General features: G+C 51.0%; 1 protein-coding gene across 8 annotated transcripts in view; it reads right to left on the bottom strand.

The window, feature by feature from the left end:
- Positions 1-26,794, bottom strand: part of LOC116956577 (uncharacterized) — a 153,412-nt gene that overhangs the window by 81,736 nt on the left and 44,882 nt on the right. For 6 of the 8 annotated variants that reach the window (XM_076054384.1, XM_076054386.1, XM_076054385.1 and 3 more), the window contains exons 3-8: positions 20,359-20,521; positions 16,749-17,508; positions 14,378-14,677; positions 12,773-12,923; positions 9,787-9,902; positions 4,357-4,512 (exon numbers count right to left, since the gene is read on the bottom strand). In XM_076054384.1, coding sequence (XP_075910499.1) covers positions 4,357-4,512; positions 9,787-9,902; positions 12,773-12,923; positions 14,378-14,677; positions 16,749-17,508; positions 20,359-20,521 — 1,646 coding nt within the window. The remainder of the gene's footprint in view (positions 1-4,356; positions 4,513-9,786; positions 9,903-12,772; positions 12,924-14,377; positions 14,678-16,748; positions 17,509-20,358; positions 20,522-26,794) is intronic. The other 2 variants (XM_076054382.1, XM_076054383.1) reach the window with 2 other exon arrangements.

The raw sequence follows: 26,794 nt of genomic DNA, 5'->3' as shown, positions 1-26,794 counted from the left end.
ACAGACACTCATACAGACACACATACAAATACACACACACAGACAGTCACACAGACGCACATACAGATAAACACAACAACAGCAACCTCCATGCGCCACTAAGTGGTGGTGGACGTCACCACGACGCTTGTGCCAGGCTATGTGCACCTTGAGGCCACGTGAAGTGTCAAACGCCCGCTGGCAGGAGGTCACGGGGCAGACCCAGGTGCCACGGGTCGACTGACTGAGATGAGTGGCTCATGCACCACCTGTGCCCCCTACTGTGCCAACTTGCTGTGCTTTAGCCACCCGGCGCTCCGCTCGTTGTTGTGAGCGTCGCTCCTCCCGTTGTTGTGAGCGTCGCTCCTCCGCCCTCCGTTGTTGTTGGAGGCCGACTGCCTCCAACTGCCCAGTAGCATCCTTCACGAGCCTCCTACATAGAGGCCGATCTTGACACCGCTGGTAACGGTCATCGGCAAGTCCACTCAGCTCCACGTCCTCCTGTACCACATCACTCCATCTCTTCTCTAGCCCGTTCCGCGCCCGTTTAGCCCCCTCGATCCGGCCGAACAAAAGCTGTTTGGGCATGCGGTGGCTGGGCATGCGAGCTAACTGGCCCAGTTAACGCAGCCTTGCCTGCCGGAGGAGCTCCCCGATGGGACTTTCAAGGATTTGTGAGCTCCTCACACAATCCAGCCTGGTTAAACCCAGGATGGATCGTAGGGAGGGAGGGAATGACCGTGGCCGAGAAGACCTGAAGCTTCGTGCGGAGCGACAGACCAGGTTGCTTCCACACAGCGTTACGCTACCGATGAAAAGATAATGCCGCTCGACTGATTCTGAGTGAGACCTCTGCTGTTAAACCAGAACCGGTCATAAGCACACTGCCCAGGTATGGGAAACTCTCCACACTCTCCACAACTGCCCCATCACCAATTGGTAGTTGTGGGGGTGGAGTGTCCAATGGTACAAAATACTCTGGCAGGTGCTTAGTTTTGGTGGGACTGATGGTAAGGCCCCACCTCTTAGTGACAAGCTCCAGGTTTAGCAGCAACGCCTCCAACTCCTCCTCTGAGTGAGCAGCGATTACCAGATCATCGGCATACATAACATGGTTGAGCAATAGGGAGCCATCCCTTGACAGCACCCGGGCATCGATCAGCCTCCCATTATATCTGTACCAGATGGAAATTCCTCCGGTACAGCTTTTGAAGGCCTCACGAACTACGTGGTCAAAATAGATGTTAAATAATGTGGGAGCCAGAGGACATCCCTGTCGCACCCCAAGGTGTACAGGGAATGGCTCTGACTCCCAGCCACGTAGTTTTACCCGGGCCCTCTCACCATCACGAAGGTCCTTAATGATCGTGAGCAGAGGGTCAGGGACTCCGAAAGCAGGAAGAACAATCCAGAGACCAAAACTGATGGTATCTAATGCCTTGACCAGGTCAATAAAGCAGAGATGTAGGTCTTGTTGGAATTCCCTACACCTCTGCTGTAGCAGACGGACAGAAAATATGGCATCCGTGCAGGACCGCCCTATCCTGAAACCACATTGAGGCTCCGCAAGCCTCTCCTCAGAGTGCCTAGCAAGGCGATGTTGAATAATCCTTGCCAGGACCTTTCCCGGCACACTGAGTAGTGAGATGCCCCTGTAGTTGTTACAGTCTGTGCGGTCCCCCTTCTTAAAGACGGGGGACCACCAGGGCATCCTTCCAATCCTGCGGAACCCGTCCAGTGGTCCAGACTATTGTTATAATGTCATGTAGGGCAGTCTGTGCACAAACGCCACCCTCCCTCAGCATTTCGCTTGGGAGATCATCTCTGCCCAGTGCCTTTCCTGGTCTCAGACTCTGGATAACCTTCAGTCCTTCCTCAACAGATGGCACCTCAGCCAGCCACTCACAGGGGGTGACTTCTTCAAATATTTGAGGCACCGCAGCCTCAGCAGGGTCATCCCCACTTTGTGCCACGATGTTTTCCTGGCTGAGGGATTTCCCCTCCGCCAGGACTTCACAAAAATACTCAGCAAATCTGCAAACCTGTTCCTGGGGGTCGGAGATTGGATCACCGTTTTTTCCCCTAATGATGGTAATAGGTGTGGTGCTGCAGGTTACTTTTTTGATGGCGTTAAATAGAGATTTGTGATCACGGGCCACTGAGGCAGACTCAATCTCCTCAGCAACCTGCGACCACCACCCATCCTTGCAGCGCCTCACGGCTCTCCGAACCTCCGAGCGAAGGCTGCGGTAAGCCTCCTCATTTTCTGACGTGGGATGCTGTAGACGATGGGAGTGGGCCTGTCGCTTTTTCTCAACTATCCTGAACACCTCCTCTGTCATCCAGGATCTCTGGGGAGGTCTGGACCGCGTACCCAAAGCAGCCATTGCAGCTACATGAGTCACAGTCCTAAACCTCGCCCATTTACCCTCGACATCAGGAGGAGTGGGGGATGATTCCAACCCCAGCCGCAAGCGATGATGAAATTCTCGCTTGCAACTTTCATCAGATAACTGAGACCAGGCCACTTACAGATGACTAGTCGATGGTCAGAGGGCAGATCAGCTCCACGGTAGGTCCTGGTGGCAAGGACATGGGCTCGCATCCGCTGGTTCGTCACTATGTAGTCCAGCAGATGTTCTTGCTTGGACCCGGCATGCATCCATGATGTTGTGTGGATGTGCCGATGCCGGTACAGCGTGTTGGTAATTACAAGCCCATGGGCTGCACAAAAATCTAGCAGCCTCCTACTGTTTTTATTGAGCTGATCTGGCCCATGCCCTCCAATAACTCCAGACCAGGTGCCAGCATCATGACTAACTCGGGCATTGAAGTCACCCAACAAGATGACTCTATCCCGAGGGGCCACTTTAGCCAGCACCTGTGACAGGAGGTCATAGAAGGCATCTGACTCATCGGCTTTGCCTGCATCCCTCCACGGATGTTCGTCTTCGGTAGGGGCATAAGTAACCACGACCACCACTCCTCGCCTCCGGTTGATGGGAAGGCGAGCCCAAAGTAGCCTGGGGCTTACAGCTTCCCACACCTCACCGCCACGCTCCCACGCCCCCTTCATTCTTTTGTTCAAAAGAAGAGCCACACCCTGTTGTTTGGCAGTCTGCTGCCCCGAGTAGAGGACTGTCCACCCCTCATTGTGGCAGGAGCCAGAACCGGTCCACCGGACCTCCTGAATGCCACAGAGATCCAGGCGGTACCGGTCCAGCTCCCGACAGAGGAGTGGCAGCCTCTCCTCCGCAGTGAGCGTTCGAACATTCCACGTGGCTATCCGTAATGGCTTTTCATTGTTTCTGGAGGAGCCAATGGGTAGATATTGAATCTCCTGGCTCCGCCAATTGGGGTTTGGCCAGGAGACGTCATAGACGCCTGTCCCCCCCGCACAAGCTTTATTAATTACATATTTCAGTCGTAGTTTAGTGGTAATTAAATGAAGGTGGAGGGGTTACCAGCCCCTCGCACCCATCCAGAGCCCCAGTTTAGCCACTGTGGTGGACGCAGACGCCATGAGGGGAGGAGCCAATCGGAATTGGACCTCCCCCCACAGCACTGTCCACGACAGAGTTCCCACGGCACACACACACATACACAAATGCGCGTACACACAGAGACGCACAGGGAGACACACACACACACAAGATAAAGACCCCCCCCCCCCGTGTGGAGCCTGTAACAGACTATTGGGGAAAGCGCTGTTAGCGTGTAGCGGCACTTATGAAGGCCGGCCCTATGGCCAGCACCACGCCCGTCCGCCTTTGTCCAACTTTAAGTAACCTGTGAAGTGGGGTGTGCGTTCAGTAACTTGTGAAGTGGGGTGTGCGTTCAGTAACCTGTGAAGTGGGGTGTGCGTTCAGTAACTTGAGAAGTGGGGTGTGCGTTCAGTAACCTGTGAAGTGGGGTGTGCGTTCAGTAACCTGTGAAGTGGGGTGTGCGTTCAGTAACTTGTGAAGTGGGGTGTGCGTTCAGTAACTTGTGAAGTGGGTGTGCGTTCAGTAACTTGTGAAGTGGGGTGTGCGTTCAGTAACTTGTGAAGTGGGGTGTGCGTTCAGTAACTTGTGAAGTGGGGTGTGCGTTCAGTAACCTGTGAAGTGGCGTGTGCGTTCAGTAACTTGTGAAGTGGGGTGTGCGTTCAGTAACGTGTGAAGTGGGGTGTGCGTTCAGTAACCTGGGAATTGGGGTGTGCGTTCAGTAACCTGGGAATTGGGGTGTGCGTTCAGTAACCTGAGAATTGGGGGGTGCGCTTAAGCAACTTGCTGGGTATGTGATGCTCAGCTTATGAAAAGCGGATCATTGAGTAGCGGGGGAGGATGATGATGATGAGGAGGAGGGGGGGGAGAGTGGAGGTTCGCAGCAGCTTCTCACCTTGTGGGAGTTTGGGGATTCGTCGGAGGTGGATGAGGAGGGAGGTGGAGGAGGTGGAGGAGGTGGAGGAGGAGGAGGGAGAGGCAAGGGGATGGAGAAGCTGGAGGTGGTGGAGCTCTTGAAGAGATGAGACCCCAGCTCCGTCAGACACACTCGCTGCTCACACACACACACACAGACATAGATATACACACAGAGAGATATACACAGAGACACACACACAGAGACACACAGACACACTCGCTGCTCACACACACACACAGACGTGTATATATACACACACAGAGACACACACAGAGACACACACACAGAGACATAGATATACACACAGAGAGACATACACAGAGACATACACAGAGACACACAGACACACTCGCTGCTCGCACACACACACAGACGTGTATATATACACACACAGAGACACACACAGAGACACACACAGAGACATACACAGAGACACACAGACACACTCGCTGCTCGCACACACACACACAGACGTGTATATATATACACACAGAGACATACACAGAGACATACACAGAGACACACAGACACACTCACTGCTCACACAGACATAGTTATACACACAGAGAGACATACACAGACACACAGACACACTCGCTGCTCACACACACACACAGACATAGATATACACACATAGACATACACAGAGACATAGATATACACACAGAGAAACATACACAGAGACACACAGACACACTCGCTGCACACGCACACACACATAGATATACACACAGAGAGATATACACAGAGACACACAGACACACTCGCTGCTCGCACACACACACACACAGACGTGTATATATACACACAGAGAGACATACACAGAGACACACAGACACACTCGCTGCTCGCACACACACACACAGACGTGTATATATATACACACAGAGACACACACAGAGACACACAGACACACTCGCTGCTCACACACACACACGGACGTGTATATATACACACAGAGACATACACAGAGACACACAGACACACTCGCTGCTCGCACACACACACACAGACGTGCATACATACACAGAGACACACACAGAGACATACACAGAGACATACACAGAGACACACAGACACACACGCTGCTCACACACACACACACAGACGTGTATATATACACACAGAGACATACACAGAGACATACACATAGACACACAGACACACTCGCTGCTCGCACACACACACACAGACGTGTATATATACACACAGAGACACACACAGAGACATACACAGAGACATACACAGAGACACACAGACACACTCGCTGCACACACACAGACATAGATATACACACAGAGAGACATACACAGAGACACACAGACACACTCATTGCTCACACACACACAGACATAGTTATACACAGAGAGACATACACAGATACACACAGAGACACACAGACACACTCATTGCTCACACACACACAGACATAGATATACACACAGAGAGACATACAGAGACACATAGACACACTCGCTGCACACACACACAGACGTAGTTATACACAGAGAGACATACACAGAGACACACAGACACACTCGCTGCACACACACAGACATAGATATACACACAGAGAGACATACACAGAGACACACAGACACACTCATTGCTCACACACACACAGACATAGTTATACACAGAGAGACATACACAGATACACACAGAGACACACAGACACACTCATTGCTCATACACACACAGACATAGATATACACACAGAGAGACATACAGAGACACATAGACACACTCGCTGCACACACACACAGACGTAGTTATACACACAGAGAGGTATACACAGAGACACAGACACACTCATTGTTCACACACACAGACATAGATATACAGACAGAGAGACATACACAGAGACACACAGACACACTCACTGCTCACACAGACATAGTTATACACACAGAGAGACATACACAGAGACACAGACACACGCGCTGGTCGCACGCACACACACAGATGTAGTTATACACACAGAGAGACATAGACAGAGACACACAGACACACTCGCTGCACACACACAGAGATGTAGTTATACACACAGAGAGACATACACAGAGACACACTCGCTGCACACACACACACACACACAGACGTAGTTATACACACAGAGAGACATACACACAGACACACTCGCTGGTCACACACACACACACAGACGTGTATATATACACACAGAGACATACACAGAGACATACACAGAGACATACACAGAGACACACAGACACACTCGCTGCTCACACACACACACACACAGACGTGTATATATACACACAGAGACACACCCAGAGACATACACAGAGACACACAGACACACTCGCTGCTCACACACACACACACAGACATAGATATACCCACATAGACATACACAGAGACACACAGAGACATAGGTATACACACAGAGAGACATACACAGAGACACACAGACACACTCGCTGCACACACACACAGATATACACACAGAGAGACATACAGAGAGACACACAGACACACTCATTGCTCACACACACACAGACATAGTTATACACACAGAGAGACATACACAGAGACACACAGACACACGCGCTGGTCGCACACACACACAAACATAGATAGACACACAGAGAGACATACACAGAGACACACAGACACACTCGCTGGTCACACACACACACAGACATAGATATACACACAGAGAGACATACACAGAGACACAGACACACTCGCTGGTCGCACACACACACAGAGATGTAGTTATACACACAGAGAGACATACACAGAGACACACAGACACACTCACTGCTCGCACACACACAAAGACGTAGATATACACACAGAGAGACACACACAGAGACACACAGAGACACACAGACACACTCACTGCTCGCACACACACAGACATAGTTATACACACAGAGAGACATACACAGAGACACACTCGCTGCACACACACACACAGTCGTAGTTATACACACAGAGAGACATACATAGAGACACACAGACACACTCACTGCTCGCACACACACAGAGACGTAGATATACACACAGAGAGACATACACAGAGACACACAGACACTCGCTGGTTGCACACACACACAGATATACATATACACACAGAGAGACATACACAGAGACACACAGACACACTCGCTGGTCACACACACACACAGACATAGATATACACACAGAGAGACATACACAGAGACACACAGACACACTCACTGCTCGCACACACACACAGACGTAGATATACACACAGAGAGCGCAGAAGAGTGGTCACCACATCTACGCCTCTCTATAAGGAAGGAAACTGGTGGACTTCTCCACAAATCTGGCTGTCGCCTGATGAAACTGGTTGTAATTACTGGCGGAATGTCGTACTCAGATTGTGAATGTTGTGGCTTGGCTCTCCAACACACAACTGGTGTGCTGTACTAGTACACTACAATATACACTACACTTTACACTACACTTTACACTACACTTTACACTACACTTTACACTACACTTTACACTAGTGCTGTACTAGTATACTTTACACTAGTGCTGTACTAGTATACTACAATATACACTACACTATACACTACAATATACACTACACTTTACACTACACTTTACACCAGTGCTGTACTAGTATACTTTACACTAGTGCTGTACTAGTATACTACACTATACACTACAATATACACTACACTTTACACTAGTGCTGTATTAGTATACTACACTATACATTACACTATACACTAGTGGTGTACTAGTAAACTACACTATACACTAGTGGTGTACTAGTAAACTACACTACACACTAGTGTTGTACTAGTATACTACACTATACACTAGTGCTATACTAGCATACTACACTATACACTACACTATACACTAGTGCTATACTAGTATACTACACTATACACTACACTATACACTAGTGCTGTACTAGTACACTACACTATACACTACACTATACACTAGTGCTGTACTAGTATACTACACTATACACTATACTATACACGAGTGCTATACTAGTATACTACACTATACACTACACTATACACTAGTGCTATACTAGTATACTACACTATACACTACACTATACACTAGTGCTGTACTAGTACACTACACTATACACTACACTATACACTAGTGCTGTACTAGTACACTACACTATACACTACACTATACACTAGTGCTGTACTAGTATACTACACTATACACTATACTATACACGAGTGCTATACTAGTATACTACACTATACACTACACTATACACTAGTGCTGTACTAGTACACTACACTATACACTACACTATACACTAGTGCTGTACTAGTACACTACACTATACACTACACTATGCACTAGTGCTGTACTAGTACACTACACTATACACTACACTATACACTAGTGCTGTACTAGTACACTACACTATACACTACACTATACACTACACTATACACTACACTATACACTAGTGCTGTACTAGTATACTACACTATACACTACACTATACACTAGTGCTGTACTAGTACACTACACTATACACTACACTATACACTACACTATACACATTGCTGCTGCGATGGCATTGCTGCCCTGCCCACGCTGCTGACACACTTGGGCTACGCCCATCTCCAAACCTTTATATAAACAGTTTGCCTTTAGAGGCTAACACCCCAATGAGTTGTGTCTTTCTCTAAAGTCACGTAGATAGGTTGAGAGAAAATAACGAAAAACAACAAAAAACTACGACGTTTCGATTGCAACCAAAGAACATGAATTCCTGAAGTCACGAAAGTTTCAAGTCGAAATAAAACCTCTCTTATGGATATTGGTCGCGAAAGCCTACGTCTTAAATATATAGATACAGAGACACAGAGATACACACAGGCACACACAGACACACACAGACACACAGACACACACAGACACACTCACTCCTCTCACACAGGAGGTGCGGGGGATGGACAACAAACTATGGGTCTCTGTGTGATGAGTCTATGGGTCTCTGTGTGATGAGTCTATGGGTCTCTGTGTGGTGAATCTGTGGGTCTCTGTGTGATGAGTCTGTGGGTCTCTGTGTGGTGAGTCTGTGGGTCTCTGTGTGGTGAGTCTGTGGGTCTCTGTGTGGTGAGTCTGTGGGTCTCTGTGTGGTGAGTCTGTGGGTCTCTGTGTGGTGAGTCTGTGGGTCTCTATGTGATGAGCCTGTGGGTCTCTGTGTGGTGAGTCTATGGGTCTCTGTGTGATGAGTCTATGGGTCTCTGTGTGAGTCTATGGGTCTCTGTGTGATGAGTCTATGGGTCTCCGTGCGAGTCTGTGTGGAGGAGTCCGACTCCCACCTGTAGAGTGTGAGGCAGGTCTGTGAGCACAGGTTGTATGTATGTAACATGTATGTAACATGTATGTAACATGTATGTAGTACGTTGTTACCTGGTAGAGCGTTAGGCAGCTCTGTGAGCACAGGTTGCGGATGGAGGAGTCGGCCATGGTGAGGTGGAACTGGGGGATGGCGTTGACCTTGCAGAAGAAGCACGCTACCTGCACACCTACACACGTGACACACGTGAAACACGTGAAACACGTGAAACACGTGACACACACTCGTGACACACACACGCGTGACACACATGACACACACTCGTGACACACACACACGTGACACACATGACACACACTCGTGACACACACACACACGTGACACACATGACACACACACGCATGTGACACACGCACGTGACACACACACACACACACGTGACACACGCACGTGACACAACGACACACAAAGACAAAGATCCCCCGTGTAGCCTTAACAGACTGTAGGGGCAAGTGCTGCTAGCGAGCAGCACCTATGAAGGCCGGAACGGCACACGAGGGGGTGGGTGGCCAGCACCACGCCCGACCGCCTTTGTCTCCCTAGTGGCAATGTTTACACACCGCACCAGGTACTCATTTGAGGCTGAGTCGACCTAGGGGAGACCCGGGACCGGTTCAGATAATCGTCACTGGTGTTGGCCATGAGCGGGAATCGAACCCGAGTCGCCGGGTTCATAGAGCAGCGTAGCGCTAACCACTACACTACCGCTCCCCACAACGTGACACACAGGCACACACACACAGACGCACACACACAGACACACACAGACAATACACAGATAGACAACAATCACACGGACACACACAGACACGCACAGACACACACAATACACTAACAGATACACAACAACAACCGCCATTCGCCACCAAGTGGCGGTGACGTCACCACGGTGCCCGTTAAGGCTGCCACGTGCAGCGTCGAACGCCCGCTGGCAGGAGGTCACGGGACAGACCCAGCAGGTGCCACGGGGTCAGCCGACTCAAGACGGCTGGACGATGCACCACATGCGCCCCCGACTCTGCCAATATACCCACACGAATACGGAGATCCCCCGTGCAGCCTGCACAGACTTTTGGTGGAAAGTGCCAGCACCACACCCGGCCGCCTTTGTCTCCCCAGTGGCGATGTTTACTGCACACCGCTACACCAGGTACTCATTTCAGGCTGAATCGACCTTGGGAAGGAGGCCCAGGACTGATTCAGATGACCGCTATCACCGGCGCTGGTGGCCGTGGATGGGAATCGCACTCAGGTCTCTGTGTGAGTCTAGGGGTCTCTGTGTGAGTCTATGGGTCTCTGTGTGAGTATATGAGTCTCTGTGTGAGTCTATGGGTCTCTGTGTGAGTCTAGGGGTCTCTGTGTGAGTCTATGGGTCTCTGTGTGAGTCTATGGGTCTCTGTGTGAGTCTATGGGTCTCTGTGTGAGTCGATGGGTTTCTGTGTGAGTCTACAGGTCTCTGTGTGAGTCTATGCGTCTCTGTGTGAGTCTATGGGTCTCTGTGTGGTGAGTCTATGGGTCTCTGTGTGATGAGTCTGTGGGTCTGTGTGTGATGAGTCTATTGGTCTCTGCATGATGAGTCTGTGGGTCTCTATGTGATGAGTCTGTGGGTCTCTGTGTAATGAGTCTGTGAGTCTCTGAGTGATGAGTATGGGTCTCTGTGCTGACGGTGAACACCAGTGACGATTATCTGAACCAGTTCCTGAACCTTCCCTAGGTCGACTCAGCCTCAAATCAATACCCGGTGTAGCGGTTTGTAGTTAACATCGCTACTAGGGAGACAAAGGCGGCCGGGCGTGGTGCTGGCCACCCACCCCCTCGTGTGTCATGCCGGCCTTCATAGGTGCTCACGAACAGCACTTGCCCCAACAGTCTGTTAAGGCTACACTGGGGGATCTTTGTCTTTGTTACGTATAAGCACCTGCCTGGATATGTTGTGCCATCAGACACTCGCAATAGGTGACGGGGCAGTTGTGGAGAGAGTGAAGAGCTTCCCATACCTGGGCAGTGTGCTTATGATCAGTTCCAGTTTTACAGCAGAGGACTCATTCCGAATCAGTCGAGCGGCAATATCTTTTCATCGGTTGCGTAACGCTGTGTGGAAGCTACCAGGTCTGTTGCTCCACACGAAGCTTTAGGTCTTCTCGGCCATGGTCATCCCATCCCTTCTCTATGCTTGCGAAACGTAGACCCCTCTAATGGAACATCTTCGCCGGTTAGAAACATTTAGGCTAGCCTGCCTACGATCCATCCTGGGTTTAACCAGGCTGGATTGTGTGAGGAGCTCACAAATCCTTGAAGGATCTGGACAAAGTCCCATCGGTGAGCTACTCTGGCAGGCAAGGCTGCGTTGGCTGGGTCAATGTGCACGCATGGCCCAACCACCGCAAGTCTAAATTATTTTTGTTCGGCCAGATAGAGGAGGCTAAACGGGTGCGGCATGGACTAGAGAAGAGATGGAATGACGTGGTACAAGAGAATGCGGAGCTGAGTGAACTTGCCGATGACTGGTACCAGCGGTGACAAGATCGGCCTCTGTGGAGGAGACTCGTGAAGGACGCTACTGGGCAGTTGGAGGCAGTCGCCCTCCAACAACAACGGAGGGCGGAGGAGCGACGCTCACAACAACGAGCGGAGCGCCGGGTGGCTAAAGCACAGCAGGTTGGCACAGTAGGGGGCACAGGTGGTGCATCAGCCAGTCATCTCAGTCAGTCGACCCGTGGCACCTGGGTCTGCCCCGTGACCTGCCAGCGGGCGTTCGACACTTCACGTGGCCTCAAGGTGCACATAGCCTGGCACAAGCGTCGTGGTGACGTCACCGCCACTTAGTGGCGAATGGCGGTTGTTGTTTTATGTATGTGTATGTGCGTGTGTGTGCATGTGTGACTGTGTACATGTGCGTGCGTGCGCGTGTGTACACGCGTGTGTGCGCGTGTGTACATGCGTGTGCGTGCGTGTGTGCGCATGTGTACGTGCGTGTGTGCGCGTGTGTGCGTGTGTGCGTGTGTGTGCGTGTGTACATGCGTGCGTGCGCGCGGATACCTGCAGCGCTGATGGTGCGAAGGCGGAACGACAGCTGGCAGGAGTCGCTGCAGAAGTGCCGCGTGCCCTGACCATCCACGCTCAGCTCCGCCATGTCGGCGCGGATGCACCGCGCCTGGCACCAGGCACAGCTCTCCAGCCTGCCCTGGGCCTAGACAACGACAAAGGTCACCCCACACGCGTCGCTGTGGCAGACTCTTCGGGAGGCAAGTGGGCGGCTGGCAGGCACAGCGCCCGGCCGCCTTTGTCTCCCCCAGCGGTGACGTCTACTACACATCAGCACTGGCACGGGGAAATCATTTGAGGCGGAGTAGATCTGGGGGAGGGGGCCCAGGACCGGTTAAGATAATAATCGCTCTTCTTTGGTTCTTTCGGTAAAGTCACGTAGAATGAGAATAAAATAATAAATTGATAAAATAAAATAACACTATAATATTCTCAAATATTCTCAAATATTATTGTGTTATTTTATTTTATCAATTTATTATTTTATTCTCATTCTACGTGACTTTACCGAAAGAACCAAAGAAGATGAACCATTGCAGTCACGAAAGCTTTAAATCGAAATATAATAATCGCTATCGCTGGTGCTGCTGGCCGTGAGCGCGGATGGGACTCCGGTGGATTGAATCAAAGCGCGGCCAGGCTAACCGCTGCACCTGAGGTCGTGGCTCATTTACCAGCTTCACATTCCCTATTGCCGTACAAATACTGCAGGAAGGGCCTTCGCTATTGATGCCCCCCAGGGTCTGGAATGCTATCGCCAATAAAACTGCAACTTGGATCACTGGCTGTGAGATCTTCACTCAAAACTGCTCTAGACGAGTTGTACACCCCCAGCTGCCACTGCTATCGAGAGTGGCCTGAAATCAAATGTGTATCGCTCCGGATGACAAAGTATGATCTTGAGTTTTTATTATAATGTGCTGATCTTTAAAGGTGCAATGAAAAATGTAGATTCTGCTGATGATACTCCTGCTGTTATGGAGTGACTTCTTGCAGCCAGCTATGGCTGCAAAGTTTGGTCGTACATGTTATGTGTATATCGTTTATTGTTAAATTTGAATCACAGCTCCTATGATCACCGTTACATTGTTTTCATAGATTTATTTTGGTGATTCAGCCATGTTTGCTTGTTGTAGTATGGAAGTTAGCCTGATAAACTTTAATCTAAATTGTCTTATGGTTGTTATTGTTTGACTAGCATCCCACTGGGATTTTTTGCACACAGCGTTGAAATGCGGTGTTTTTTTCCGGAAGACTTTTGCTATTTTTTTTCCTGGATTTTTCTGTTGCGTGTAGTCACTTTAAGATGTTTTCTTGTTCGTGTTTTAGTTTTTTGTTGCGGTTGCACCCAAATCAAGAGCCGCACGGCTCACGGGGTTATACCAAATACATTAAACTGAAACTGCACCACCGCTCCCCCTACGCACGAACACACACGCACACACACGCACGCACACACACACGTACACACACGTACGAACACAAACGTACGCACAGAGAGCGAGTGAGAGAGTGGCGATGCACGAGGGGAGGAGAAGGGGCGAGGGAGAGGCAGGGGAAGAGAGCGACAGAGGGAGCGCCACTGGTCGGCACACTCACTTGTCTGTACGAGTCTCTGCACTGCAGCGAGCAGAAGCCGTGTGGCTGTGTGTCAGCGTGCGATGCAGCAGCACCGGCAGCAGCACCGGCAGCACCGGCAGCACCGGCAGCACCGGCAGCAGCACCGGCAGCACCGGCAGCCGTGATAGCGGCGCCGGCGGCCGTCGTGTGCAAGGCCGGCTTGCCACACCAGGTGCAGCACGGCTTGCCCAGGAGCGTCGAAGCACAGGCGTCGCTGCACACGGACGCAGCAGCGGTGGCCCCGGGCTGCTGTTGATGCAGACGCACGGAGCGTAGCACCTGGCCAGCAGAGCGGGGGGGGGGGGGGAGGATGGGAGGATGGGAATCAAAATGGGTCTCTGCGTGAGTCTATGGGTGTCTGCGTGAGTCTATGGGTGTCTGCGTGAGTCTGTGGGTGTCTGTGTGAGTCTATGGGTGTCTGCGCGAGTCTATGGGTGTCTCTGTGAGTCTATGGGTCTCTGTGTGAGTCTATGGGTCACTGTGTGAGTCTATGGGTCTCTGTGCGAGTCTAAGGGACCCTCTGTGCGACTCTATGGGTCTCTGTGTGAGTCTATGGGTCTCTGCGCGACTCTATGGGTGTCTGTGTGAGTCTATGGGTCTCTGTGCGAGTCTATGGGTGTCTGTGTGAGTCTATGGGTGTCTGTGTGAGTCTATGGGTCACTGTGTGAGTCTATGGGTCTCTGTGTGAGTCTATGGGTCTCTGTGCGAGTCTAAGGGACCCTCTGTGCGAGTCTATGGGTCTCTGTGCGACTTTATGGGTCTCTGTGTGAGTCTATGGGTGTCTGTGTGAGTCTATGGGTCTCTGCGCGACTCTATGGGTGTCTGTGTGAGTCTATGGGTGTCTGTGTGAGTCTATGGGTCACTGTGTGAGTCTATGGGTCTCTGCGTGAGTCTATGGGTCTCTGTGCAACTCTATGGGTCTCTGTGTGAGTCTATGGGTCTCTGTACGTCTCCCACACACACAAACTCACACTCTCTTAAATCACACACTACACTCACTCAACAACCGCCGTTCACCACTAAGTGGTGGTGACGTCACCACGGCGCTTGTGCCAGGCTAGGTGCAGGTTAAGGCCACGTGAAGTGTCGAACGCCCGCTGGCAGGAGGTCACGGGGCAGACCCAGGTGCCACGGGTCGACTGATTGAGATGAGTGGCCGATGCACCACCTGTGCCCCCTACTGTGCCAAGTTGCTGTGCTTTAGCCACCCGGCGCTCCGCTCATTGTTGTGAGCGTCGCTCCTCCGCCCTCCGTTGTTTTTGGAGGGCGACTGCCTCCAACTGCCCAGTAGCAACATCCTTCATGAGCCGATATTGACACCGCTGGTACCAGTCATCGGCAAGTCCACTCAGCTCCACGTCCTCCTGTACCACGTCACTCCATCTCTTTGTCCAGATCTTTCAAGGATTTGTGAGCTCCTCACACAATCCAGCCTGCAGGCTAAACCCAGGATGGGTCGTAGGCAGGCCAGCCTAAATGTTTCTAACCGGCGAAGATGTTCCATTAGGGGGTCCACGTTTCGCAAGCGTAGAGAAGGGAGGGAATGACCGTGGCCGAGAAGACCTGAAGCTTCGTGCGGAGCGACAGACCAGGTAGCTTCCACACAGCGTTACGCAACCGATGAAAAAATATTGCCGTTCGACTGATTCGGAGTGAGACCTCTGCTGTTAAACTGGAGCCGGTCATAAGCACACTGCCCAGGTATGGGAAACTCTCCACTCTCTCCACAACAGCCCCATCACCAATTTGGGAGTTGTGGGGGTGGAGTGTCTGATGGCACAAAATACCCAAGGCAAGTGTTTAGTTTTGGTGGGGCTGATGGAAGGCCCCACATCTCTTAGTGCCACACTCCAGGTGTGAGCAGCAATCACCAGATCATTGGCATGCATAACGATGTTGAGCAATAGGGAGCCATCCCTTGACCACACCTGGACATCGATCAGCCTCCCATTATATCTGTACCATATGGAGATTACCCCGGTGCAGCCATCGAAGGCTTCACGAACTACGTCCTCGAAATAGATATTAAATAATGTGGGAGCAAGAGGACATCCCTGTCACACCCCAAGGTGTACAGGGAATGGCTCTGACTCCCGGCCATGTAGTTTTACCCGGGCCCGCTCACCATCATGAAGGTCCTTAATGATCGTGAGCAGAGGGTCAGGGACTCCGAAAGCACGAAGAACAACCCAGAACCCAGGCCTACTGATGGTATCATAGGCCTTGACCAGGTTAATAAAGCAGAGATGTAGGTCTTGTTGAAATTCCCTATATCTCTGCTGTAGCAGACGGACAGAAAATATGGCAGGCACACACTCACTCACACTCTATAATAACCAGCACTGCTTACCGCTCTCACCTCGCCACACACAGAGCACTGGGCCTTGGGGATGGATCCTCCCATTCCGGGGGCGTGGCCTCCAAGCGAGAAGGTGGAGCCTACGGTCCCGGGGGCGTGGCCACCGACCAAGAGGGCGGAGCCTCCGGTCACGGGGGCGTGGCCAACGACCAAGAGGGCGGAGCCTCCGGTCCCGGGGGTGTGGCCACCGGCCGAGAGGGCGGAGCCTCCGGTCACGGGGGTGTGGCCACCGACCGAGAGGGCGGAGCCTCCGGTCACGGGGGCGTGGCCACCGACCGAGAGGGCAGAGCCTCCGGTCACGGGGGCGTGGCCACCGACCAAGAGGGCGGTGCCTCCGGTCCCGGGAGCGTGGCCACCGGCCGGGAGGGCGGAGCCTCCGGTCACGGGGGCGTGGTCACCGACCAAGAGGGCGGAGCCTCCAGTCCCGGGGGCGTGGTCACCGGGCGACAGGGCGGAGTTTCCGGCATCGGGGGCAGAGCCAGACGCCCTGGGGGAGTGTTCAGCGGCCACGGGGGCGTGACCATCCGTCTCTGGGGCAGAGCCAGAGACAGAGTGGGCGGAGTCGGAGATGGAGTGGGCGGAGCCGCTGGCGGCCTTGGGGGCGTGGCCCACGTCTCGCTTCGCCGTGATTGGCCGGGTGGCGGTGGGGTTGGGGCTGAGCTCGTGGGCCGAGAGGCACGGAGAGGAGCAGAACTCCAGGAAGCGGTCCCCGTCCTCACGGGAGATGGAGCGACGAGAGTTCACCATGTCCCTGTGAGCAGAGAGACAGAGTTCACAATGTCCCTGTGAGCAGAGAGACAGAGTTCACAATGTCCCTGTGAGCAGAGAGACAGAGTTCACAATGTCCCTGTGAGCAGAGAGACAGAGTTCACAATGTCCCTACACAGACAGACAGAGTTCACCATGTCCCTGTGAGCAGAGAGACAGAGTTCACAATGTCCCTACACAGACAGACAGAGTTCACAATGTCCCTGTGAGCAGAGAGACAGAGTTCACAATGTCCCTGTGAGCAGAGAGACAGAGTTCACAATGTCCCTGTGAGCAGAGAGACAGAGTTCACAATGTCCCTGTGAGCAGAGAGACAGAGTTCACAATGTCCCTGTGAGCAGAGAGACAGAGTTCACAATGTCCCTACACAGACAGACAGAGTTCACAATGTCCCTGTGAGCAGAGAGACAGAGTTCACAATGTCCCTGTGAGCAGAGAGACAGAGTTCACAATGTCCCTGTGAGCAGAGAGACAGAGTTCACAATGTCCCTGTGAGCAGAGAGACAGAGTTCACAATGTCCCTGTGAGCAGAGAGACAGAGTTCACAATGTCCCTACACAGACAGACAGAGTTCACCATGTCCCTGTGAGCAGAGAGACAGAGTTCACAATGTCCCTGTGAGCAGAGAGACAGAGTTCACAATGTCCCTGTGAGCAGAGAGACAGAGTTCACAATGTCCTTGTGAGCAGAGAGACAGAGTTCACAATGTCCCTGTGAGCAGAGAGACAGAGTTCACAATGTCCTTGTGAGCAGAGAGACAGAGATCACCATGTCCCTGTGAGCAGAGAGACAGAGTTCACCATGTCCCTGTGAGCAGAGAGACAGAGTTCACAATGTCCCTGTGAGCAGAGAGACAGAGAGATCACCATGTCCCTGTGAGCAGAGAGACAGAGTTCACAATGTCCCTACACAGACAGACAGAGATCACAATGTCCCTACACAGAGAGACAGAGTTCACAATGTCCCTGTGAGCAGAGAGACAGAGTTCACAATGTCCCTGTGAGCAGAGAGACAGAGTTCACAATGTCCCTACACAGAGAGACAGAGTTCACCATGTCCCTGTGAGCAGAGAGACAGAGTTCACAATGTCCCTGTGAGCAGAGAGACAGAGAGATCACCATGTCCCTGTGAGCAGAGAGACAGAGTTCACAATGTCCCTGTGAGCAGAGAGACAGAGTTCACAATGTCCCTACACAGACAGACAGAGATCACAATGTCCCTACACAGAGAGACAGAGTTCACAATGTCCCTGTGAGCAGAGAGACAGAACTCACCATGTCCCTACACAGAGAGACAGAGTTCACAATGTCCCTACACAGAGAGACAGAGTTCACAATGTCCCTGTGAGCAGAGAGACAGAGTTCACCATGTCCCTGTGAGCAGAGAGACAGAGTTGACAATGTCCCTACACAGAGAGACAGAGTTCACCATGTCCCTGTGAGCAGAGAGACAGAGTTGACAATGTCCCTACACAGAGAGACAGAGTTCACAATGTCCCTACACAGAGAGACAGAGTTCACAATGTCCCTGTGAGGAGAAAGACATGCAGAGAGACTGAGAGACACAGAGAGACACAGAGAAACATGGTGAGAGAGACACGGGGAGAGAGAGAGGGTGTAGTGTCTCTCTCTCCATTCGTGTCAGCGTGCGCGTGTGTGTGTGCGTGCGTGTATATGCGTGTGTGTGTGTGTCTGCGTGTGTGTGTGTGTGCGTGTGTGCGTGTGTATGTGTGTCCGCGTGTGTGTGTGTGTGCACGCGCGTGTGCATGCGTGCGCGTGTATGTGCGTGTGCGTATATGTGCGTGTGTGCGTATGTTCGTGTGCGTGCGTGCGTATATGCACGCGTGTGTATGTGTGTGTACGTGTGTATGTGCGCGTGTGTGGGGAGCGATAGTGTAGTGGTTAGCGCTACGCTGCGCTATGAACCTGGCGACCCGGGTTCGATTCCCGCTCACGGCCAACACCAGTGACGATTATCTTAACCGGTCCCGGGCCTCCCCTAGGTCGACTCAGCCTCAAATGAGTGCCTGGTGCGGTGTGTAAACATTACCACTAGGGAGACAAAGGCGGTCGGGCGTGGTGCTGGCCACCCACCTCCTCGTGTACCGTTACCGGCCTTCACAGGTGCTTGCTAACAGCACTTGCCCCTACAGTCTGTTAAGGCTATATGGGGAATATTTGTCTTTGTTTTGTATGTGTGTGCGCGTGTGTATGTGTGTGTACGTGTGTATGTGTGTATGCGCGTGTGTATGTGTGTGTGTGTATGTGCGCGTGTGTATGTGTGTGTGTATGTGCGTGTGTATGTGCATGTGTATGTGTGTGTGTATGCGCGTGTGTATGCGCGTGTGTATGCGCGTGTGTATGTGTGTGTGTGTATGTGCGCGTGTGTATGTGTGTGTGTATGTGCATGTGTGTATGTGTGTATGTGCGCCTGTGTATGTGTGTGTGTATGTGCATGTGTATGTGTGTGTGTATGTGCGTGTGTGTATGTGTGTATGTGCGCGTGTGTATGTGTGTGTGTATGTATGTGTGTATGTGTGTGTGTATGTGTGTATGTGCATGTGTGTATGTGCGTGTGTATGTGCGTGTGTATGTGCGTGTGTATGTGTGTGTGTATGTGTGTGTGTATGTGCGTGTGTGTATGTGTGTGTGTATGTGCGTGTGTATGTGTGTGTGTATGTGTGTGTGTATGTGCATGTGTATGTGTGTGTGTATGTGCGTGTGTATGTGCATGTGTATGTGTGTGTGTATGTGCGTGTGTGTATGTGCGCGTGTGTATGTGCGTGTGTGTATGTGTATGTGTGTATGTGTGTGTGCGCGCGTCTCCAACTGACACTCCACAACGGTGGCAGGCGCGTGGAGGCAGCGAGGAGGAGGAGAAGGATCTGAGGCAGGCGGTGGAGCAGAAGAGGCGTGCGGAGCCTCGCTTCTGGTAGGCGACGCTGCCCGCGTGGAGGCTCGAACGGCAGTGGGAGCACAGCACCGGAGCACAGCGACCTGCAGCCACAACCACCGCAGCCACAACCACAGCACAACCGCCACAACTACAATCAGAGCACCACCACCACCACCACGACCACAACATACACAACCACACTTGGCATGACCACACCATGTAAGCGACTCTGTGTGTGTGTGTGTTGAAATTATTTCGCACCCTGCGTACGAAAGCGCGACACATTTTACCTGGCAAAATAAGAAAAAACATTTGCGGGTCTCTATGAGTAGGGATCTCTGTGGGTCTCTAGGAGTATGGGTCTCTGTGGGTCTCTAGGAATATGGGTCTCTATGGGTCTCTATGATTATGGGTCTCTGTGGGTCTCTATGAGTATGGGTCTCTATGAGTATGGGTCTCTGTGGGTCTCTGTGAGTATGGGTCTCTATGGGTCTCTATGAGTATGGGTCTCTGTGGGTCTCTAGGAGTATGAGTCTCTATGGGTCTCTGTGAGTATGGGTCTCTGTGGGTCTCTATGAGTATGGGTTTCTCTGGGTCTCTGAGTATGGGTCTCTATGTGTCTCTATGAGTAAGGGTCTCTATGAGTATGGGTCTCTGTGGGTCTCTATGAGTATGGGTCTCTGTGGGTCTCTGAGTATGGGTCTCTATGTGTCTCTATGAGTAAGAGTCTCTATGAGTATGGGTCTCTGTGGGTCTCTATGAGTATGGGTCTCTGTGGGTCTCTATGAGGATGGGTCTCTTTGAGTATGGGTCTCTGTGGGTCTCTATGATTATGGGTCTCTGTGGGTCTCTAGGAGTATGGGTCTCTATGGGTCTCTATGATTATGGGTTTCTGTGGGTCTCTAGGAGTATGGGTCTCTATGGGTCTCTATGATTATGGGTCTCTGTGGGCCTCTATGAGTATGGGTCTCTGTGGGTCTCTATGAGGATGGGTCTCTGTGGGTCTCTATGAGTATGGGCCTCTGTGGGTCTCTATGATTATAGGTCTCTGTGGGTCTCTATGAGTATGGGTCTCTGTGGGTCTCTAGGAATATGGGTCTCTATGGGTCTCTATGAGTATGGGTCTCTGTGGGTCTCTATGAGTATGGGTCTCTGGGTTTCTATGATTATGGGTCTCTGTGGGTCTCTATGAGTATGGGTCTCTGTGGGTCTCTATGAGTAAGGGTCTCTATGAGTATGGGTCTCTGTGGGTCTCTATGAGTATGGGTCTCTATGAGTATGGGTCTCTATGAGCATGGGTCTCTGTGGGTCTATGAGTATGGGTCTCTGTGGGTCTCTATGAGTATGGGTCTCTATGAGTATGGGTCTCTATGAGTATGGGTCTCTGTGGGTCTCTATGAGTATGGGTCTCTATGAGTATGGGTCTCTGTGGGTCTCTATGAGTATGGGTCTCTATGAGTATGGGTCTCTATGAGTATGGGTCTCTGTGGGTCTCTATGAGTATGGGTCTCTGTGGGTCTCTATGAGTATGGGTCTCTATGAGTATGGGTCTCTGTGGGTCTCTATGAGTATGGGTCTCTGTGGGTCTCTATGAGTATGGGTCTCTGTGGGTCTCTATGAGTATGGGTCTCTGTGGGTCTCTATGAGTATGGGTTTCTCTGGGTCTCTGAGTATGGGTCTCTATGTGTCTCTATGAGTAAGGGTCTCTATGAGTATGGGTCTCTGTGGGTCTCTATGAGTATGGGTCTCTGTGGGTCTCTATGAGTAAGAGTCTCTATGAGTATGGGTCTCTGTGGGTCTCTATGAGTATGGGTCTCTGTGGGTCTCTATGAGGATGGGTCTCTTTGAGTATGGGTCTCTGTGGGTCTCTATGATTATGGGTCTCTGTGGGTCTCTAGGAGTATGGGTCTCTGTGGGTCTCTATGATTATGGGTTTCTGTGGGTCTCTAGAAGTATGGGTCTCTATGGGTCTCTATGATTATGGGTCTCTGTGGGCCTCTATGAGTATGGGTCTCTGTGGGTCTCTATGAGGATGGGTCTCTGTGGGTCTCTATGAGTATGGGCCTCTGTGGGTCTCTATGATTATAGGTCTCTGTGGGTCTCTATGAGTATGTGTCTCTATGAGTATGGGTCTCTATGAGTATGGGTCTCTGTGGGTCTCTATGAGTATGGGTCTCTATGAGTATGGGTCTCTGTGGGTCTCTATGAGTATGGGTCTCTATGAGTATGGGTCTCTGTGGGTCTCTATGAGTATGGGTCTCTGTGGGTCTCTATGAGTATGGGTCTCTGTGGGTCTCTATGAGTATGGGTCTCTATGAGTATGGGTCTCTGTGGGTCTCTATGAGTATGGGTCTCTGTGGGTCTCTGTGAGTATGGGTCTCTGTGGGTCTCTATGAGTATGGGTCTCTATGAGTAAGGGTCTCTATGAGTATGGGTCTCTGTGGGTCTCTATGATTATGGGTCTCTGTGGGTCTCTCCGAGTAGGGCCCTTACACTCTGGTTAGAACAAAAAAAACCAACAGTAAAAAATACAATAAAAAAATAGGTGGCATTTCCCAGGAGCACAATCGACCCCCCCCCAGACGCCCACGCTCCCAGTGGCTACCTGTGTGACTGTGCGTGGGTGGGTGGGGGGGGGGGGTGACACGGCGACGGAGGGTCAAAGAAAGCAAAAGGCGACGCAAGTCGTGAATGGCGGAAACGGGGGGGGGGGGGCGACCGTGAGGACGTCAAGACGCGGATGCGATGGCGGAGAAGAACAGAGGCAACGTTTCGCTCACGCCTCGTAGCCTCAACAGACTGTTGGGGCAAGCGGCTGTTGGTAGAGAGTAGCAGCAGCGTCTATGGAAGGGGTCGGTGGCCATCAACCACACCTTTGCCACCTCCGTCTCCCCCTAGCGGCGGCGATGTTTACTACAGACCGACGCACCAGGTGCTCACTTGAGGCCGAGTCGATCTAGGGAAGGCCCAGGACCAGTTCAGATAGTCGCTGCCACTGGTGTGTTTGGTGGGTGCTTATAAGTATAGATGGGTGCTTATAAGTATAGATGTTAATAAGTAAGGGTGTTCGTAAATATGGGCGTTCATAAGTAGGGGCGTTCGTAAGTAAGATAGTTCGTAAGCATGGATGTTCATAAGCAAAGGTGTTCATAAGCACGGGTGTTCCTATGTACGGATGTTCATAAATAGGGGCGTTCGTAAGTAGAGGCATTCATAAGTACGGTTGTTCATAAGAATGGGCGTTCATAAGTGTGGGTGTTTTAAGTACGGTTGTTTGTAAGTATGGGTGTTCTTAAGTCGGGTATTCGTAAGAATCGGTGTTCATAAGTGCGGGTGTTCGCAAGTACGGGTGTTCGTAATTACGGGTGTTCGTAAGTAGGGGTATTCCTAAGTACGGGTGTTCGTAAGTAGGGGCTTTCGTAAATACAGGCGTTCGTAAGTGTGTTAGTAAGTCAGGTGTTCATAAGTACGTGTTCATAAGTGCAGGTGGTTCGTAAGTAGTGGCATGCGTAAGTACGGGCTTTCATGAGTATGGGCGTTCGTAAGTAGGGGTGTTCATAAAGAGGGGCTTTCGTAAGTACGGTATAAGCACGGGTGTTTATAAGTACGGGTGTTCATAAGTGCAGGGTGTTCGGAAGTAGGGGGCATTCGTAATTACGGGCTTTCATAAGCATGGGCGTTTGTAAGTACGTGTGTTCATAAGTACGGGTGTTTATAAGTACGTGTGTTCATAAGTACGGGTGTTCATAAGTACGTGTGTTGATAAGTATGAGTGCTCGTATGTCTGGGTGTTCATAAATGCGGGTGTTCATAAGCATGGGCGTTTGTAAGTACGTGTGTTCATAAGTATGGGTGTTTATAAGTATGGGTGTTCATAAGTACGGGTGTTCATAAGTACGAGTGCTCGTAAGTCTGGGTGTTCATAAGTACGGGTGTTCATCAACAAGGGTGTTCGTAAGTACCGGTGTTCGTAAATACGGGTGTCTACTGTAGATACCTTTTGCAAGGCATCAAGTCTGCATTAACCACACATTACTTGTGGCCAAACATGCAGACAAACATTTTCCGATTGAAATCATGTTGTCTGTGAAATTGATTGGCCTACACCAGAGACAGCCTTCTTTATGCTTTATGGCCTTCTCTGACCACCAGTGTTAGTAGACCAGAGAACAACACCCAAAAGGCAAACAGTGCACAGACAATGCAAGTGTCAGAGCACCTATAGCTCATGATGAGCAGTCAAATCTGCGGCCTTTTCCGACGATCGCCACCTTGCCGTGGTGAAACTTGCGTGCGTCCCTGAGACCCCAAGAGCGATGTCGTCTGGAGCTTAGCCACGCATGTGGGCCTAAACTCCTGGTAGGGGGTCACCAATGGCAGTGAGGTCAAGGGGGAGGTTTTCAGACAAAGCGCGATCCAACAAAGAGACCTCAACGTCGGAGCGGGCAGAAGATGATGGGCAAAGTCACAATGGTTGTGAAGGCCAGCGTAAAGGCTGCAACAATCGCTGTTAGCCTCCATGCCATTGGACCCTGTTCCCTCTCTGTCACAGGACCGTGCGGTGGCTGCCTGTGCATCAGTCTCCCCACGTTAAAAGAAATAACGCGCAGGCGTCCAAAAACTCTTGCAAATCCTGGATTCAAAGCCCCGTGGCAATCGGCCAATGGTGACGGGAGCAGGCGAATGATAAGTCTGGCAGCTCCTAGCCAGGAACTGGCACGCAGGCGGTGGGTGCTTGATTCAGTCGTCTTGGTCGGGGACACAGGCAGATTAGAGCTTTTCGGGCAGCCGCACCCATGACTGAGCGGCCCTTTTTAGGGTCCGCTCTGCTCACCCCAGTAGGGGAAGGGGCTGGGAAAGGTGCCCTAAATATAGCCTGCCTCAGAACTCCCGACAGGTTTACCGCATCGAGCGGGATCACCTCTTTGCGGTCAAAAACAAAGAAAATTAAATTTTGGTAACCTTGAACGTGCGAAACTTGACAGGACAATGAAACCGGTGATCACCATGGGAAGACGTACTGCGATCATCGCAAGAGAACTGGGAAGATTTTTGATCGAGCTTACTGCGCTCTTTGAAACCCGACCAAGAGGATGAAAGGCAACTGAAGGAGGAGAAATAGCGCCTGCTACACCTTCTTCTGGAAAGGTTAAAGCAGACGATGAACCCAGGAAAACCATGGAGTTGATTTTGCTATTAAGAACAGACTCATCAGCCACATATGGGCATCAATGAACGCCTTATGACCGTCCGTCTGAAGCTTGCAAACAACCAAATGGGCACATTTGTGAGCGCCTATGCCCCAACGATGGACTCGCAGGAGGAAGTAAAGGAGACCTATGCCAACTTGGACATAATACTCTTAAGTATTCCTAAGGAAGACAACGAGATCATTCTTATTCTTGGTTCTTTCGGTAAAGTCACGTAGAAGGGAAACAATAAAATAATACAAGCATAAAACAATAAAATTCTCACGACGTTTCGACTGCAACACAAGCAATCATCATCAGGTGTGAAAACCACAGCAAGAAAAAGTAGTTTTCACACCTGATGATGATTGCTTGTGTTGCAGTCGAAACGTCTTGATAATTTTATTGTTTTATATTTTTATTATTTTATTGTTTCCCTTCTACGTGACTTTACCGAAAGAACCAAGAATATGAATCCCTGCAGTCACGAAAGCTTTAAATCAAAAGAGACCATTCTTATTCGGGATTTTAATGACAGGGTCGGCTGGGGACCACAAGCTTTCGAGAGGCACGATTGGAACAGAAGGTTTCGGCAATACCGACTCGAATGGAGTCTTTCTCCTAACCAAACGTACGGAACATGACCTCGTGACTACCAACACACTCTTCCATCAGAAGAAAAAAACTAATTCAAAACATCCCGGATGCATCCCCCCGCTCCAAACTGCGGCATCTCATTGACCACGTCGTTGTCCGAGCCAAGGATTGTCATTAGGTGAACATCGCAATGGACAAGTGCGGGCGACTGTGGGACAGACCATCGCCTTATGCGCCTCGCCGTGTCCAATAGACTGATGCAAAAAAAGGGCTGAGCTGGCCAAGACGCAACATTGAAAGTCTGGGCGTTACCAGAAAACTACAACGCTTCCAGACTGTTCTTGTTGCAGAACTTCCCAAACAAATATCCTTGATGATACCGAAACACACCGGAGCATGCCCAAGTCCATCATCCTCAACACCTGGAATAATAACCATTGCCTATAGGATGATGAGAATGATACCGACATTGAACGGCTAGTCGACAGAAAAACTAAGAACCTTTTGCGCGTGGCAGAACGACACAAAACTGCGAGGCCACCGTGAAGGCGGATGTCCAACGTCGGGTGAGGGAGCTCAAAAACAAAC

Source organism: Petromyzon marinus, chromosome 66, assembly GCF_048934315.1.
Source record: "Petromyzon marinus isolate PM22_M1 ecotype Great Lakes invasive population chromosome 66, UKy_Petmar_22M1.pri1.0, whole genome shotgun sequence".
NCBI classification, from domain to species: Eukaryota; Metazoa; Chordata; class Hyperoartia; order Petromyzontiformes; family Petromyzontidae; genus Petromyzon; species Petromyzon marinus.
This window is presented reverse-complemented; position numbering and strand designations above follow the sequence as displayed.